This window comes from Rhodnius prolixus, unplaced genomic scaffold (assembly GCF_049639745.1).
Source record: "Rhodnius prolixus isolate KJV_2025 unplaced genomic scaffold, Rpr scaffold_6, whole genome shotgun sequence".
In the NCBI taxonomy this organism is placed as follows: domain Eukaryota; kingdom Metazoa; phylum Arthropoda; class Insecta; order Hemiptera; family Reduviidae; genus Rhodnius; species Rhodnius prolixus.
The window spans coordinates 43,478,355-43,498,072 of record NW_027411634.1 but is presented as its reverse complement, the minus strand read 5'-3'; the positions used below and the strand labels follow the sequence as shown (position 1 = coordinate 43,498,072).

General features: G+C 33.8%; 2 protein-coding genes and 1 pseudogene across 4 annotated transcripts in view; all 3 read right to left on the bottom strand.

The window, feature by feature from the left end:
* Nucleotides 1-19,718, bottom strand: part of Trpgamma (Transient receptor potential cation channel gamma) — a 141,536-nt gene that overhangs the window by 97,340 nt on the left and 24,478 nt on the right. The gene's annotated exons all lie outside the window — the stretch shown is intronic.
* Nucleotides 11,988-18,490, bottom strand: LOC141460192 (cystatin Pr17a-like). Of its 2 annotated transcripts, none has more exons than XM_074139951.1 (3): nt 17,895-18,490; nt 12,720-12,857; nt 11,988-12,637 (listed from the first exon to the last, which is right to left on the bottom strand). In XM_074139951.1, exons 1-3 carry the CDS (start codon nt 18,060-18,062, stop codon nt 12,470-12,472), a joined length of 474 nt encoding a protein of 157 aa, XP_073996052.1. In that variant the 5' UTR covers nt 18,063-18,490; the 3' UTR covers nt 11,988-12,469. The 2 variants fall into 2 exon arrangements, with proteins under 2 accessions (XP_073996052.1, XP_073996053.1); XM_074139952.1 differs by lacking the exon at nt 17,895-18,490 and adding an exon at nt 15,117-15,143.
* Nucleotides 16,540-17,888, bottom strand: LOC141460196 (uncharacterized; annotated as a pseudogene).

Sequence of the window (19,718 nt, the reverse complement as noted above, 5' to 3'; positions counted from 1 at the left end):
TGCATTCCGGACATCTCGCTTTAAATCTAGCTGCCGGCCCTAAGATTTCTCTTCTTGGAACTACTTACAAGCTGACTGTTGATAAAGGCCGGAGAAGAGAGGACGCGAGAAGACCTCGGATGTCGTGCTTCGCCCTTAAATTATTCATATGTAGAATGGGTTGGCAGAAGGTAAGGAATGGGAGGAAAGTGCGGAGGGGAGGACGGCATGAATGTGCAGGTCAAGCTGTTAAGTTATACCGGCATAGGCAGGTCAAAATGTTAAGATGCCCAAGTGTTAAGACAAGACAAGTGTACAGACAAAGAAAATTGAACTAACGGATGTCCTATGAGAGTAGAGTTAACAAAGAATTGTTAATAAGAGAATGGGTGATAGGGACGACCTGGTGGAAACATCATGAGCAGGTCCAGACCCACAACTGGGTTTATGAGCCAGAAAGAGGAGGAAATTGGAATGAGTCTAGGTTAGTTTTACGTTTAGGTATATCTGGCGAAACAAATATCAACTAAATATATAAGAGACTTCATGAAGCGTTAGTTTGTTTTCTTTATCTCTCTCTATCCCATAGATTTATATAAAAGTGGCAGAAAAGATTTATTGACAGCATCTGCTATGCACTTGTTGGAATGCTTCCCAACCTAACAATAATCAGTGTTTACGAAGCATTAAGTGCTCAAATTTCTGTTGCTGACCGTCTTTGTCCAGTTTCAAGCAGATCGATTTGAACACTTCAGACGGAAGACATTGAGTGCTTAATAAATAAATCCTGACAATCGTAAAACTCTACTTGTAGTTAAAGATGAGCATCAGAAATGTACGGTGAATTATGGTACTGGGCTGGATTTCCAGCTGGATCAACTTTTCAAAAATGAATGTTCTGAATGTGTGAACATCCACAAAGCTATTTCAGCTTTCAGCAATTATTTCAGAAAATGTTACTGAATTTTTCTTTAATTTTTCTTCTTTTTGTGAAGCACCACTATTGACAACCGTAAATTGTGCCATTTTCTGTTATTTGTTCTATATTGCCACCTGTATAATGTTAGAACTAAAGAAGTCGCCAGATAGTAGTGTTGAAGAAAATCAATTTGCCAGAAGTGAGAGTTTCTCAACACACCTAAAAATAATAATTAAAAAAAAAATTTTTATTAACGCAAATTTGACAATTGTTTTACTTTATTTTAACAATTTAACAATTGTTGAACTTAGTAGGTACAACAAGCAGCATCAATACAGGTAGATATGTACATAATGTACTCGTATGTGCATTGCTTAAGGCCAGCGCCCACGCAATTACTTTGACTTGTGAACGGCGGCCGTAACAGAAATTAAACTGACTCTATAAAAATAACAATTACGAACTATTGTTTATTGTAAAGTGGCTCTAAACGTGCAAAAACAATAAATTTAAGCAATTAAATAAAAAAAGAATTTAAAGGTTGACTCTCTCGCTTGGTAATAAAATAATTATTACCAAGAAATTTAAACATCAAACTTGAACTTCTACCCACATTCAAGAGTTTTTAAATCACCAGTTCGTGATCGAAGGTTTCCAAAGGTTCTAGAAGCCTAAACTTGGATATCTCTTTTCTATAAAATCTATTTCCCTGAATTGAATGCCACTCTGCATAGTTATCACAGATGTTATAATTAGGTTTTAATCTAACGGAAAGTTAGCGGTTTAAAGTAGAGCAGTTGTTGGAAGGTAGGTGACGTGCTGTAGTTAGTTCAAACTACTCGTAGTTAGCACAAGCTTATTCCAAAATTTCATACACAAGTTCGAGGGTGCTGTCTCCGCCAGAAATAGTGACTTCTAATTTCCTTATCTCCATGATGAAATCAGGATTTTATTGTAGGCGGGAAAATCATCGACAAACTGCAGAGATAAATCGATATATTTTTTCAGGTAATTTCTGGACATTTTGTAGTTGTAGGAAACGAGAAGGCCGATTTTATTAGACCTAATTAAAACTAATTCATTACACCGTTCACGGTGCTGATCTAGTTTCGTAATGAGGACGTAAGTCAAAGTTAGGGAGAAGGTAATGCTATGGGAAAGGTCAGTCGACACTCTAGCAATACAGGGGGGTGCCAACCCACACTGTTGCCAACTGATCTCGCAGGCTAGAGTGCAATGCCGCTCGTACCTGTCCGAACAGCTACAACTGCGAGTGGCTCTAACATTTCCAAACTTGGTTCTCCGGATGAATAGGTTAGCAGCGTCAGTTGATAACGGTATGACATGGGTGCGAGCAACGAAAACCTGGCCGCTAGATCAAACTATTAGTTTTGTGCTTTCGTTAACTCCAATAACATGTTCTTTTTTGACAGATCTTGCTCAGAATATTTAGAAAGGGCAGTGGGAGGATGAGGTAACTACCTTTTCTTCCCAGTATCCACTTCTCTTCCTCGAACTTTCTCAACAGTATTTAGGTGAGTGTTTATCCTCAGGGGTAATGCAAGTTGCACCTGACATTAGTGGGGCCGCTCTATACATGTTATTGAAGGTTGCAGTGAAGAATACACGTTTACAACATTTTCCCAAGGGAAGATAAGGGCACTATTGGCGGTAGGAAGAAGGGACACTTCTCTATAATAATAACAATAATAATAATAATAATAATAATAAAGTCTTTATTAAATTATTACACAGATTAAACGAAATACAAATTTTCTGGCGACGGACATACTCATGGTCATGACGACCGTCTGAGAGTTGTCTTGCAAATAAACTTCTTTAATATGATCTATTTTTTTTAAATTCAATTTTCTAACAAAATAAATAATTAAATAAATAAATATTTAAATAAAAACCAAAGGAAACAAATAAATACCTAAATAAATAAGAAAAACAGAGGAATGAAAAAGCAAAACAAAATGACAAGGAGAGAAGAAAAAAAAAAAGAAAAATAAAAAAAAAACAATTGTAGACATGAAACAGAAGTTTTTTAAAATTAAAGTGAAAAGAATATTTAACGAAAAAACACGCAAACATAATATTTCAGAGATTTAAACAGAACTAATCTTTGGCCTCTAATAGTTGAATTCACTCACTAACATGTATCTATATGCCCAGGCCCGTTTACAATATTTAACCAAATTCGTCCAATTATTTCCATTTAAAATTGTTATAAATTCATCATACGTAAACAGTTTTTTATTAAAGTATTGAACTCTAAATTCTCGAAGGATTGGGCAAATAGCTATGAAATGAAAAACATCCTCAATTCTTTCATCAAGATTACACAATGAGCATAATTTAATTCTAGCACCTAAAGAGTATTTATTTAAATATAATAATTCCCCCCTACATTTAATTATCCAGCTCACGGTTTGGCAATCTAGCGTTTTGTATAAAAGATTACATTCTAAATTTAATTCTTTATATATTGGATAGTGTTGACTATTCTGGGCTTTTATTTTAAATTCATTTATTAATTTTGTTCTAATCTTTACTAAAATGTCTTGAATTTTGGCTTTCCGACTGATTAATTGCCCAATAACTATTAGTTTACAAATGGAGGGGATAAAAGAAAAAGAGATCTTACCACTTCTTCCAAAATTGATTTGGCACTCAAAATTAAAAGACGATTATAATTTCGTACTGGAAAGGATGACTAATGAAATTGGATATAACTTAGATGATCCACAAAGAGATTTAAACAAAATAACAGATCTAATCCTAAAATATGCTTCCTCACACAACTTGTTAGCTTCCCCAAAAAATAATAAAAGATTTTATAAGCAACCCTGGTTTGACAGGGAATGCTGGTCGGCTCGTTCTCGTGCCTTTAGATTGCTCAAATTGTACAGAAAAACTAATTCTGATACTATTAAATTTATTTATTTGAAAACCTGTAGTCTTTTTAAGAATATATGTAGGTCAAAAAAAAGAGATCACACACTTCTGGCTGTTAATAAATTCAAAGAAGTTAGGGATAGTAAAGACTTTTGGAAATTGGTCCGTTCTTTTAAAGTTAAAAAATTTCAGTTAGATACTAGTATCAAAGTAGCAGAATGGATTAATCATTTCAAGTGTTTATTGAACCCCTCTATTGATTCAAATAAAATGAATTATGCTGCCCCATTCGTAACAAATGTCTTTTTAGATGCGCCTTTTCTCAAATCTGAACTGATGTACGTACTTGGTACGGCCAAAAACAATAAGGCCCCCGGTAGGGATAGGATTCCTTACGAGTTCTACATAAATAGTCCGGACAACTGTTTAGATAAAATATTGCATTTATTTAATATATTTTATGAAAAGGGCCGAGTACCTGACTGTTTTAAAGACTCGATCATCTTCCCTTTATATAAAAAAGGTAGTGCGAGCGAAGTAAGTAGTTATAGGGGTATTTCCTTTTGCAATACAATCGCTAAATTGTTCACCGGCCTTCTATTGGACAGATTGGTCAAATGGGTAGATGAACAGAATTTAATAGGAGAATTTCAGGCAGGCTTTAGGAGAACGTATTCTACGGTTGACCACATAATGACTTTAATGAGTATAATTAAATTAAGGTTACATAGAAAACGGCAAAAAGTCTATGCTTTCTTTATTGATTTTTCGGCAGCCTTTGATCATATAGACCGCCATGCATTATTTTATAAATTATCCTGTCTTGGAGTCTCCAGTAAATTTTTAAATATTCTGAGGAATCTCTATACAGGAACATTCGCGTCTGTTTGGTGCCGTAATGGATTGTCGGAGAGCTTTAGGACGGAGATGGGAGTTAAGCAGGGCTGTTTGTTGTCCCCTCTTCTATTTTCTCTCTTCTTATCTGACATTGAAAATTGTATGGACGGGGGGGTTCAAGTGAAAAATACCCTTATTAAAATTTTGGCCTATGCTGACGATCTCGTATTGTTAGCCACTGACAAAGTATCGCTTCGGAATATGATAGACTCGTTTGAAAAGTATTGCTTTATGTGGAACCTAAAAGTTAATTTGTCCAAATCGAAGATCGTGGTATTTAGAAACGGGGGTAGGCCGGCCGGAAGTGAAGTGTGGTGGTTCAACAAGCAGAAGATAGACGTAGTGAGACAATATAAGTATTTGGGATTAACCCTCACATCGACATTGAATTTAGAAGAGCATTTTAGTGAAAGATGTTCAAAGGCCAAATTTGCCCTCAATACCTTCAATAATATTATAAATAGTAAAAAGATACCGTTCTCTTCAAAATTGCAAATATATAATGCAGTCTCGCGGGCTATTTTGTGTTATGGGTCTCAAGTTTGGGGTTGCAGTAGATACGATAAAGTTGAAATATTGTTTAAATATTTTATTAAAAAAGCTTACAATCTGCCATTAAATACCCCGGATTTTATTTTATATTTAGAAACAAATCTAATGCCCACCTTTCTGTATACTGTTAAAAACCATCTAAATTACATCTATCGATGCCAACAATTACCACCTAATAGGTACCCAAAAATTCTAATAAATGAAATAATTGAGAAAAAAATATTTTTTTACAGAGAATGGGAGAAGTTGAGTTCAGAATACGGGTTCTCATTAGAAGAATTAATCAGTCGGGGCACTTCTCTATACAAAGTCATTTCCGTCTAATATACTGATTAGGGCAAAACAAATAAAATTTCAAATTTTTAAAGAAAATCGGTGTCCCGGAAATGTCACTTGGGGATTTTCAAGTTTTCTTAAATTTCTAGAGATTTCCGGCTAACTTGATATACACCTACACCATGTAGGCCTAGGCCATTAAATTATAAAATTTCCCAAGATTTTATTGAAGTGCCCTTTCATGAGTGAAGTTAAGTTCTCCTCTTACTTTTATACTTTTATAATCATTTTTTTAAAAACCTCCCAAAATTTCGATTAGGTAGATTGTCAGTCCACCAAAATGATTTTCTCGAAGTTGTAGTCGCCTATGAGCTTCACTTGCAATTTGGACTAACGTCCGATATTTTGGCTTGGGGGGGCGTGTATTGATAGAAGGAGTTTTCTAGGAGAGCACTAACGTCACTTTCTGATAAGACGGCGAACAAGTAGAACACCGAAGTCAACTATCTTAGATTTAATTCAACGTTCTGAAGAAATTCATAAAATAACTTGCGGTAAGATAGTCGTGTGAATGTTATAACCAGATTTTCGCAGAAAAACTTTTTAAAAATACTAAGTTTAAGGAAACTTTAAATGCGAAATTACCTAAAATAAGGTTTGGAGTTCTCATCTTGTAATCTATTCAGGTTACTTCCTCCAACTATTTATGCAAAACATAAGAAGATGTTGGTAAGAATTCTGTCTCTGAAAAAAAGTGGAGAACATAGAACTGTTATAGAAGAGTGGCGGAATCATGAGCTCTTATCATATTTCTGTTTGACTGCATGCAAGGGATGCTGGTTTAAGTGTGAAGGTTAGCCCACATCAGGTGAGAGAGATGTAATAGAAGAGATAGTATAAGACACTCAAATGTGGATAATAGATTGGGTTCTTGATGTTCCTTGCCATCTTATTCATCCATCAACTGTTACTCCTTCCTCTTTTTAAGCCACAATGTCTTCTTTAGATTCTTCACCTTTTAAAAGAGAACTTAATAATTTTATTATTAATTCTCATTTTTAAATAATTTTTGATATCTCCTACTTTCAGCAATCTTGTGGCTCCAGTATTCAGAAACGAGGTTTTTTCAAGTTGGTCTGAGTGCGAGGCCTGTATCACTAAACAGCGATTACAATGGTTTTCTTGAAAAGCTTGCACGAATGAAGGCCTTTAATTTCATGTTTAATATTTCCCCTCGTCCTAGACTCTAGACAAATAAAACCAAAAAACTTTTTGAAAAGTAGTGGAAGTATGACATCTCTTAAGACTCTCATTTCAAAGTAATGTTCGCTCTCCTATTAATTAACTATTAATTAATTAATTCTCTCAACTCATCATCATCATCATCATCAAGTAAAAGAAACCAACAAACGCACGACACCAACCTATCCATAGAACCAACAAAATATACATACCTCACTACCATATGTACAACCACTCACAAACAAATTCACAACATTACTACAAAACTCAAACACAATAATCACTACCAAAAACAAAAAAAAAAATAGTAATAATAAGACAATTCTTCTCGAATCTAAAGAACCGGACTGAAAAAGACAAAAAATCAAACCTTATATAGTAAATCTCCTTAACGAAAACTTACAGTTTAAAAAGTTAAGTATAAGGGTTGATTGAACGCCAAAAGGTACACAAATCAGCAAGTACCCAAAATTTCATTTATACTTCATTGATATTATTTAAGTAATTTTACTGCATCAATTTTCATTCATATTTTTTAAAATTTATTAGATGTCACAGACCCTTATGCTGGCCATTTTCATCTACAAAATATTTGTTCAAGTAGCACTGTAGATTGACTATAATATCTATTTTATATATAACAATCAAACTATTAATTACAGGTTAGAAAGATAAACGTTATAAAAAAAATTAAAAAAAATATGAGGCTAAAAAATTCAAATACTTTTTTTAAAAAATTCTCACACCAACCTATATTAATGATTTTGTTTATTTAATTTATTTATTTGTATTTTTAAATAAAAATCGTCGGTTTAAGTTCATTCTTCGATTACAGTAATTGTCATTTTATGTAGTAGTCAAACGTCTATTATTAATCTGGCTTTATCGTAAATAATATGGTTTTCTTCAATTACATTCTCAATCTAAGTTTTCTTCCCACAATGTTGTATATGTGTAATATAAAAAAAATAAGATATGCTTATTTTTAGGACAGCTAATTATTCCAGTATTTTACTATAAATAAAATTAGGGGGACTAAATTAAATTACAATTGAGAAATGAATAATTATTGTTGAATAATCTACTTGTTATTAACTGTGTGTTATTTGTGCTCACGAATATTTCGGTAAGACGAATTCAAGACTAAAATATTGTTTTAATCCAAAAATATTGATTCAAATTTAAACAGTAGCCGACTCTAACTGTCTTTTTCTACTTTAACATGCATGTATATGTGACTACTCAAAATAAAGGGCATATTAAAGATAAATCAGAAGAATAATTTGGAATAGAGTTAAAATAAAGTACCTATTTAATAACGAAGATAAATTATACATTTTATCAAAATTATAACAAAAAAATATAATGAATGAACTGGCCAGCATAAGGGTCTGTGACATCTAATAAATTTTAAAAAATATGAATGAAAATTAATGCAGTAAAATTACTTAAATAATATCAATGAAGTATAAGTGAAATTTTGGGTACTTGCTGATTTGTGTACCTTTTGGCGTTCAATCAACCCTTTTACTTAACTTTTTAAACTGTAAGTTTTTGTTAAGGAGATTTTTGTACCTTTTGAACAGATTTTTCTTTTTGTCTATTCTGCAAAGTTACATATCTGCTTTACAGATTTTTTTTAAATTTGGAATTAGCAATTCTATCGTTATAACCTGATAAGATGTTAAGTAGGAACCGTAACTACCACTGGAGTGATCTTTTTAAAGAATGATTATAGTTACGGTCCCCAAACCACCCTTAATAACAATTTTTTTGAGAAAGCGTTTTTGAATAAAATAGGAAGGTATTTGTACATAAATAGCAAAATTAAACTGCGATTTCAGTACTTCCTTTTTAGAGGAGTAAGAAAAATAAACTGCGATTACAGTACTTCTTCCTAAAAGGCAAAGAGGCAAAGATTTTGAATCGAACGACAATTCATTAATGTAAATCGATTCACCCGTTGAAAATTTTAACGATTGCAGTACTTCCTCTTAGTCGGTGTAAGAGCATGATGGCACTTCACTGCAACGTAGAGGAGCTTTAATCACTTCTTCGTGCTAAATTTTATTAAAATCAGACTAAGCGTTATAGAAATATTGGTAATAATAGTTTTAGAAAGTGTGGGGCAAACTCCCCTCCTTAGGCTGGAAACATAGTGGAGCGGCGGGCAAAGCGGCGATGATAGCGAAGAGCAAAGCGGCAAAAACAAAAACTAGAAATAGATAGAGTTGCTCTATCTTCGCTTTGCTCGCCACTATGCGCGGTCCCATATGTTTACTTGTGTTTGATTTCGCCGCTTCGCTCTTCGCTATCAGCGCCGCTTTGCCCGCCGCTCCACTATGTTTCCAGCCTTATGAGGCTTAGCGTCGAGACTTTTAAAGTGCAAATCTGTAAAAAATTTCGATTCGAATGACCCTTCATTTATGAAAATAGGTTCACGTGTTGTTAATTTGAAACGATTGCTATACTTCCCCTTAACAAGTGTAAGAGCAGATCGTCGCTGTAATGTTACGTAGGGGAGTTCTAACCCTATCATCCTACCAAATTTTATCAAAATCGGGCCAAGATTTACAGAGTAATTAGTAATAATAATTTTGGAGGGGGCCTTACATAAAGGGGGCTAACTCCTCTCCCATTCGATGTACAGCGTCGAGACCCCCAAAAGGCACATCTACATAAAATTCCGAATCGAATGACACCTCATTCATGAAAATCGGTTCACGCGTTTAGGCGCTACGCGGTTTACAAAAAAGGTAACAACAACAACAAGAAGAAGAAGAAGAATTTTTGAAAATGCCGTTTTTGCCCGTTTTCAGCAACTTTTTTCTCAAAATCTATTATATCTGGGTTGTTGCAAAAAAAATTACAGTCATAAAGGAGGATTTGCCCTACATTTTAAAGAAAATTTGGGAATTTTATCTTTTATAGAAAAAGAGAAAAAAATTGTCAAAGTTGGGTGTTTTTCAACGTTACGCTTTTTCGTGCACTTTTTGACGATCAACCCTTATACAACTGTCCTACCGGACAGTTTTAATATAATGTAAAGACTGCCACAAAAATATATAGGTGAAACATCACAGTGCTTAAAAAAAATACTATACCAACACTCTTACAACACTAAACTAAAAAAGAACACCACAGCACTTTTCCTTACATAGCACAGGAAATCATTCCAATTTCGATTTCCTAAACACAAAGATACTTAAATGAGCAACCAACACACAGAAAAGGAAAGTAACAGAAATGATGTACATATAAAATCCAAAAAATAGTCTAAATTTCAAAACTGAAACGAACAATTTAAACAACATACATATACGCCAACTTACTACAAAATACTTCTACATCCTTTTGACAATTAGCATCACAACCCTCCTCACAACCAAACAAAACCGATCTCACTCAGTTCATGAGCAGATGTAAAATATTACATTGACAATTAGGTAAATCACTTTGTAAATTACATTAAATTATACAAATTCATTAATGTAATTATTGTTACCACACTGAAAATATAGGCTACTATACCACTTCTAAAACCGCCTTGCACTTCTGAGAGGGGATTACAGTATGAATACCCAATTAGCTATTCTGCTGAGTAATAGAATTTAGAAGTGATAAACCTCGGTAATTATCTGGAATGGTTGTGTAGACGCTGAGAGATTTTTGTAACTTTTAACTTGCTAAAAAAGAATGCATTGACATCTGCAGCGATGAAATAAGTTTAACTTTGTTTTTCTTCAGTCAGAATGTACTTCTTTACTCGCCTCCGACGTATCTCTCTCAGTATCACATTCATCTCCAGAAAAATCTAATTCAAATAGTTTTTCTGAATACTTAGCTTCTATTTTATGAATGTCTTATCATATCAAAATCATTATTTTTTTTTTTAAATTGTCATTAATTTTCTTGCCGACAGAATTGAGAACGTAAAAGTAATAATTCATTAGTTAGATTTTCGAGTTGTTTAATTAAAACATAATGACTCAAGCTTTCGAAATTTCAAAAAAATTCGTAAGTTAGAATCTTGAAAATAGAGTATTACGAGCGAGTTTTGTGAGGGTTCGCACTATATTTTTAGGCTTATCACCTTTTCTCACTAATTCAATTATCGCCTTTCCAAGCTCATCATCACGTTTTCGCCTTTCTCTTACTCATCACCTTATCAACATTCCTCGATCATCACCTTATTATCTTTCCTCGCTCTTCACTTTTCCTCGATTATCACCAAAAATGGCTCCAATGATATTCCATTAACTACGTGTCCCAGGAATACTAAATAATTAGTTTTTTTTGCGAAATTACCAGAGTATTAATTTTCAGTGATTTGAAAAGTTCTAGATAAATAATAATAATGAAATTGTGACTACTTGAGGGAAAATATTTTAAAATGATGCCACAACGAATTGGAAAACCATTCTTTTGGGAAAAATTGTCTAATAAATGTGAGTAAATATTTTTTGATAGGAAGTGGCATCAAGTTAGTTGTAATAAGGAGTTTAGATTCAAAGTCTCTTTATTGGGATTTATAATGGTAAACACGTATGATGTGTTCCTCAACAAATAGATCGCCAAAAACAACTTTTAATTGGATACCTGGTTAATGTAGTAAAATTACTTAAATGATATCAATGAAGTATAAATGAAATGTTGGGAACTAGCTGATAATACATAATTTCTGAAAAATATGAAATGTTAAACAATTCAAATCTATAATTTTTTTCAGTTACATTAAATATAGAACCAACAAAAACAATTACACTCTGGTTCAATCTCCAATTCGTTAAAAGTGAAGGAATGTTATGTACAAATAAGCCTAAACCTCGCCATTATTTCGACCAAAACTTGGCCCTTTTTAATAACACTCTCATTGAGCGAACTAATTTTTAGTACAAATTGTAAGTTTCAATTTGTTTATGTCAACTGCGATAAGAAATAGTGTGAGTGAATGTAACAGAGTTTTTCCATTAATTTGTGGCTAAACTCTGAACATGTGTGCATTTCGATTGGTTACCGATAGCCGAGCTCAACATATGAACTCAATTCAGCTCAATTAGTTTAAACCTATGTACGTAGCCCTCTTTAGTTGAACAGAAATAAAGTTCTGCGGCATAATATTGCCACCATATGCTTCACGCCAGACCGTCCCAGAAAATTAAGAAGGTTGTATTGAGACTTGCTCTAATTGAAACTTGAATTAATCAAACACAAACTAAAATTAATTTTTGGGTAACATCGTCTTTTATTTTAGTTAACATTAAATTTAGCGCTCTTGAGACTGAAACTGTAGCTTGATTTTTCTCTTCAACTCAAATAGAAATTTGAAATGAAATTACCAATTCATGATTAAACAGATGTTTCAGTTCATATTATTGAGGCACAATCAAATAAATTACTAATTTTTTTTAAAACTAAAATTAAAAACAATATAAATGAAATTTTTGAAATACAAATAAAAATCCAAATAAAATGAGAGATAAATAAACCAATAAAAGATAATAAATTACAGATTGAAACGTTATTCTTGCAACATTTTGCAAATATTTTTCTCCCCGATGTTATAACATAATTATATTATACAAATTTTGAAATACCTAGATATTGCAGGAGAGATAAGGAAATAAAGGAGAGTATAACGGTAAGGACTACTGTTACAACGCTGCTTTAAGATGAAATGAGGTTCTGGAGAAATCATTATAGTTATTTAAAATTTCTGGACTTTCCATATGGCAAAGGCTTAAATTCTACATCTTGTGGATTGTCTGATAACCAAGGCCGCAGTACGTAGGAGAGGTAGTAGAATTGCCATTCATTCGAGGGGCGGACTCTTCCTATGAACTTTATAATGTACTTCTTGCCGTGACCTACCTGCAATCAACACAGTCACAGAATATTGTTCGTTCTGTTAAGAACACAGATAATCGGCAGTATTGTAAACTATTAACTGTACCTGTATTTTACCGCTGGTTATTCTGATAATTTCCATGTTGCTTTTTTGTGTGGACACAACATTGGCGACAGTCCTTTTCAAATTTTTGTCTTCAAGGTTCTCAATTCTTGTGGTGTCTCCCAATATGTCGAATACCGACTGTCAACATGGTTACAATAAGCATTCTTCAGACTGGAAGGCAGGACCAAAGTTCTACTAATGAATAGTTAACCTGCATTTCCAGTAAAACTCAATCACAGATACCAACTATTCAGGTGGAAAAATGATGCGTTAATAAAATGTAGAGGCGATGAAGTAGATAGATGTGTATTCAAATTGACGCGCACGTATTATTCTATTCCCTCACATAACTAATGGAACAGTACTAACTAGTGATGGGCTATTTGAGGGACTCGGTCACTGGAACGAATCCGATGGTGGAACGAGTTGATTCAAATCCCTATTTTTAAAAAAAGTGATTCCGCCCCGCCCAAAAAAATTAAGGCAGATTAAAAAGAAAATAATTAATACTGAAGTTACTTAGATGTTACACTGAAATAAATTTTCAACTGACTGGAAGCTATTATAAAGGAGTTTAATGACATATTCCAACTAGTAAAATCAATCAACACCAAAATACAGAACCTGGCTATCAGTAAAATGCAGCAATATATGTATCTCTACATCGTTATAACGTTATTGTCATTACCAAAGATTTTCATTTTAATTATTAGAAAAGTATAATTTTTTTTGCTAACATAACCGAACACAATACTTAAATGGCAAAAAGATTAGCAACGAGGGCACCATTGAGTGGTAAATCGTACTCGCTCGCTGATGTTGCTAACATAACCGAACACAATACTTAAATGGCAAAAAGATTAGCAACGAGGGCACCATTGAGTGGTAAATCGTACTCGCTCGCTGATTTTGCTAATTTAACCGAACACAATACTTAAATGGCAAAAAGATTAGCAACGAGGGCACCATTGAGTGGTAAATCGTACTCGCTCGCTGATTTTGCTAATATAACCGAACACAATACTTAAATGGCAAAAAGATTAGCAACGAGGGCACCATTGAGTGGTAAATCGTACTCGCTCGCTGATTTTGCTAACATAACCGAACACAATACTTAAATGGCAAAAAGATTAGCAACGAGGGCACCATTGAGTGGTAAATCGTACTCGCTCGCTGATTTTGCTAACAAAATAAATTAAATTGTAAAAATTACTTTGTGTAATCTACTTTTTGAATACCAACAGCCCTTCAGTAAATTTACATCGTAATAGTGATACTAAAAAAGTGTTCTTTTAAGTGCGGGTACTAGTATTTCTTTATTAATTAGAAATAAGGAAAAGAAGCAAAATTGAAGTGTAGGCAGGGTGGGCGTAAAATTAAGATTCTAATAGGGTGGCTCTTAAGGCCTTTGCCACTGCGACCCCTTTGGATCTATTGTGGCTCCCTCACTCTAGAGCTCGCCCACCAGACCCGTCCGTTTAATCAGACTCTCAATTCTGGAGAGCGGCTCTTGGGTAAAGCTCTCAAGCCTTGTTTTTCCTCCCCGAGAAGTAACATCCTTAGCCAGACAAGCCCCTCACACTGACATAACACGTGCAGTGCCGTTTCCTCCTTCTAAAGGCTATCATACAAAGGCTATCATCTGCCAGGCCCAAGGGTGGAGGTAACATACAATCCAAGAGTACATCCAATCGCAGCAGAAAGATAGGATAGTTCCAGCATGTCACTGCCTATTGAATGCGACTGCAAGTTTTTCCCAATATCCATCGGCTCCATTCTACTTCCGAAATGGATATCACCATCCATGCACGAGTAGAGAATGGCTTTGTCGATGCCAAAAAGAAAAACAGTTGCACCTGAAGTGAACAGTTTGCTAGATGAAATAGTATCGTCCTCTCTAAATTCACTTAATTCAAAATATTTCAGCAATCTTAGAGAATGTTTCCGTTTATTTCCAAGAATTAAAAGAATTTCAGTTTCCTTTCATGGTAATAAAACTCACCTAAAGGTATTTATAAAAAAAAGGTGTGCTGAACGGAAAAACCACTCAAAGATGCTCTATTCTCAAGTAAAATCGAGTCCTCTTTTAAAACCACAATGTCTAGGAATGCTCCTGCTGTTTGATGCAAAACATTTTAGAATTGCGAAGAACTTGAAAAGCGGAAAAATGAATGGTTTAATCATTTTGTTCCAGTTCGAAAGGGGTGAAGAACAACTTTTGAAATAATAAAAACTTCCTTTTACATTCCGAAATCTGGAAATTGAAGCAATGTCGACTCTGAAAAAGATAATGATTAGATGATCTTGAGAATAATCTGACGGACAAGATCTGGTGATAAAAGTATTTCTAGCAAGAAACAAACAAAATGGAGTCTTCTGCAACTCTTAAATACTTACAGCACCGATCATGTGGACGCCAAGAAGGGCCACTGTTGCCAACACTGTCAGCTTGACTGTTATATTATGTTATTATTATTAAGGAATTGGGGTATTCACCGAGACGGGCCAAGGTGGGCACACAATCAACTCTGTTTATTAACTAACATGTTACATTAGTAATTAGGGTGGGGATATTAGTTCTAAGTACAAACTATAAACATAACATCTTCCCCATAAATAAAAATTAATTATATCTTTTTATTTAATTAACATAAACTTTAATTCAATTGTGAAAAACACAAAACTAATATCAACTATACTATTTAACAATTTAACTATTATCAATATATTTTTATTATTCAATTATTTTATTTTAATTATTTATAATATATTTATTTTTTTTTACATAATTCAAATACAAAAAATACAAATAACTACTTAACAAAATACTATCCTCTATTTTGGATATTTCTGGGGCTTCATGGTCAGCCTTCCCCTTGAGGATCTGTACTGGGCAACGTCTCTGTACGAGTATCATCCCTAACGCTACAATTGTTCTGATTATTAGTGCTGTCATGACTGTCATATGAAGGTCTTATATGAAAGGAATTCCTTCTAATTTTGTTATTATTTTCGTTTATTAAAACGAACGATCTGGGATTTATTTTCTCAACTATCTTCCCTTTCTTCCACTCCTTACCTTCTCTATAATAGATTTCCTCATTCACTTGGAATTCTTCTCTACGTCGCGTTGATCTATTATAATAATCTCCCACTTTATTCCGATACTTAGACAGAAATTCCGTAAACCCTTTCACTACTTCCGGTCTTAATAATGACTGTTTTATAGGAATCTTAGACCTAAGAATTCTAGATTGTAATAGTTGAGCAGGTGCCCACTCACTACCAAGAATAGGGGTTACCCTATATTGCAAAAGGGCAGCGTCAAGGTCATAATTTTGGGATTTACATTTTTTAAGAATTTTCTTATAAATCTGTACACCCATCTCGGCCTTAGTGGTTTCTGCAAGATCTCTGCTTTGATAGGAGAAAAGGGTAAGGAACTTTATAATACTTTCCAATTTGAAGAGGGCAAGTCTGAAATCTTTGAAGAAGTTCTTAAGAAATTTGAAGAGTATGTAAGCCCTCAGAGGAACCTTATAGTCTCTAGCTTTCGATTTTATTCACTATTAATAATTTTTTCATAAAAATTCCGAATCCGACTGCGCCATAAGGAGTGGAAGAAAGGGAAGATAGTTGAGAAAATAAATCCCAGATCGTTCGTTTATGTTTATCAATAAAACAAGTAAGTTCTATACACCCTACGGTTTCTAGTTTATTACCATCAAATGTTTGTAAACAACATGTTTTCAATTTATTTATTTTATCCACGTTAACCTTTTTTAATAAGCTCAAGGGGATTATACTAACATCCGCACCTGTATCTAATTTAAAATTTATTACATTATTATCTAAGAATTTGATTTTTTGAGTCCACTGACCATCATTCCCTCTGCTAATTTTGCTAACCTTGTTTACTTTATTTATTACATCAACAACCAGATTTAAATCATTAATTTCATCATTTTCTAATTCATTTACAAACTCTACTTTTTTATTTTTGAAACACCCGATTTTAAAATGATTAAATTTTCCACATAAAATGCATTTTTTGCCGAAAGCCGGACAGTTTTATTGTGAATGAACAGATCCACACTTTTTACATTTATAATTATTCCGATAATTAAAATTATTAATTTTATTATTATTACATTTGTAATTATCTTTTTTATTATAGTTACCCACTTTCTCTTTCGTCTTCTTCGGTTGCTTCCTATTTACAATTCTGTCGACTTCCGATGGTTTCATTTCGGCTGCCTGTTCTCTGCTCAAGGCCGTAGTCCTCCCCAACTCAATGGCTCTGTCCAAGGTAAGCTCCTTTTCCTGCAGATACTTCTCCCTCAGTTGGTTATCTTGTACACCCTGCACAATCCGGTCCAATAGAAGTCTGTCTGCCAACGCTCCATAGTCACAATCTTTTACTAACTTCTTCAGTTCAGTGACAAAATCATCGAAGGTTTCCTGTTCCTTCTGTTTTCTGCTATTAAATCGAAAACTAGAGACTATAAGGTTCTTCTGAGAGCTTACATACTCTTCAAATTTCTTAAGAACTTCTTCAAAGATTTCAGACTTGCCCTCTTCTTTATCCTTTATAAAGTTCTTTACCCTTTTCACCTATCAAGTTGAGTAATATGGCCGTAGCACGTCCAACTGTTGTTTTAGTGTCCGTGAATCCCGCTGCTTTTAGAAAAATTTCTAAATCACTTCGAAACCTCTTCCAATTTTCCAATAAGTTTCCCTCCAAACTTAATGGAGCCGGTGGTACAAAACAGCTCATAGCCATCTTCTTCTTTCTTATTGTTTAACAAAATTATCTTTATTTTATTATTTATTTTATTTATTTATTTTTTTAAATACAATTAACCGGCACTATTAAGTATTATTATTATTTATTAATATTATAATTAACCGGCACTATTAATAAATTCTTCATAACAGATTCGAATCCGACTGCGCCATGTTATTATTAAGGAATTGGGGTATTCACAGAGACGGGCAAAGGTGTGCACACAATCAACTCTGTTTATTAACTAACATGTTACATTAGTAATTAGAGTGGGGATATTAGTTCTAAGCACAAACTATAAACATAACAATAGGACAAGATCTGGTGATAAAAGTATTTCTAGCAAGAAACAAGCAAAATGGAGTCTTCTGCAACTCTTAAATACTTACAGCACCGATCATGTGGACGCCAAGTAGGGCCACTGTTGCCAACACTGTCAGCTTGACTGCACTCATGGTGTAACTGAGTGTAGGTGCTGGTTTGCAGCCTCTGTTATATTCAGGCAGCGCGTCATCACTGACAATCGCTGCTAACACCTCCTCTCCACCAATCAGCATTCAGCCACGTCTCAGATTTCAATAATTTCCTTCTTTCTTCTGTCAGATCTCATACTGAACGGCGCATAATACTCGTGCTGAGACCGCAAGACATTGAGTGCTTAATAAATAAATCCTAACAATCCTGTAACTCTACTTGTAGTTAAAGATGAGCATCAGTAATATACGGTGAATGGTACTGGGCTGGATTCCCAGCTGGATCAACTTTTCAAAAATAGAAAGAAAATGTTTTAAATCCAGTTCTTCTAACTTCCGATTAACACGTTATCTTAGAAAAATTTATTTTGGGCATTTCTGGACTTCCTTTATAACCCTTTAAGTATTGAAAAGATGAAATGAGTTATTGGAATTAAATTGAATAAATGAGTCAAAGAAATGATCTGAATAAAATGAATTGGTGATCTGTGCGTGGTTCTGAATGTGTGAACGCCCACAAAGCTTTTTCAGCTTTCAGCAATTATTTCAGAAAATGTTACTGAATTTTTCTTCTTTGTGTGAAGCACCACTATTGACAACCGTAAATTATGCCATTTTCTGTTATTTGTTCTATATTGCCACCTGTATAATATTATAACTAAAGAAGTCGCCAGAAGGTAATGTTGAAGAAATCAATTTGCCAGAAGTGAGAGTTTCTCAACACTCCTACAAATAATTGTAAAAAAGATTTTTATTAACACAAATTTGAAATTGTTTAATTTTATTTTAACAATTTAACAACTGTTGAACTTAGTAGGTACAACAAGCAGCATCAATACAGGTAGATATGTACATAATGTACTCGTATGTGCATTGCTTAAGGCCAGCGCCCACGCAATTACTTTGACTTGTAAACGGCGGCCATCACAGAAATTAAACTGACTCTATAAAAATAACAATTACGAACTATTGTTTATTGTAAAGTGGCTCTAAACGTGCAAAAACAATAAATTTAAGCAATTAAATAAAAAAAGAATTTAAAGGTTGACTCTCTCGCTTGGTAATAAAATAATTATTACCAAGAAATTTAAACATCAAACTTGAACTTCTACCCACATTCAAGAGTTTTTAAATCACCAGTTCGTGATCGAAGGCTTCCAAAGGTTCTAGAAGCCTAAACTTGGATATCTCTTTTCTATAAAATCTATTTCCCTGAATTGAATGCCACTCTGCATAGTTATCACGGATGTTATAATTAGGTTTTAATCTAACGGAAAGTTAGCGGTTTAAAGTAGAGCAGTTGTTGGAAGGTAGGTGACGGGCTGTAGTTGGTTCAAACTACTCGTAGTTAGCACAAGCTTATTCCAAAATTTCATACACAAGTTCGAGGGTGCTGTCTCCGCCAGAAATAGTGACTTCTAATTTCCTTATCTCCATGATGAAATCAGGATTTTGTTGTAGGCGGGAAAATCATCGACAAACTGCAGAGATAAATCGATATATTTTTTCAGGTAATTTCTGGACATTTTGTAGTTGTAGGAAACGAGAAGGCCGATTTTATTAATCCTCGAGAACTCTATTATGATGCAATCAGAGTACCATCTTTCGATGATCTCTACAAAGAGAAATGTGAAAAAAAGTTTTTTTTTTCGGTATTTAGAAGTCTACAATTAGTTAAAACTCGAAGAACCTGTTTCATAAGCAAACTGTTACTCACTTCTGGAATGCAGAACGGGAAAA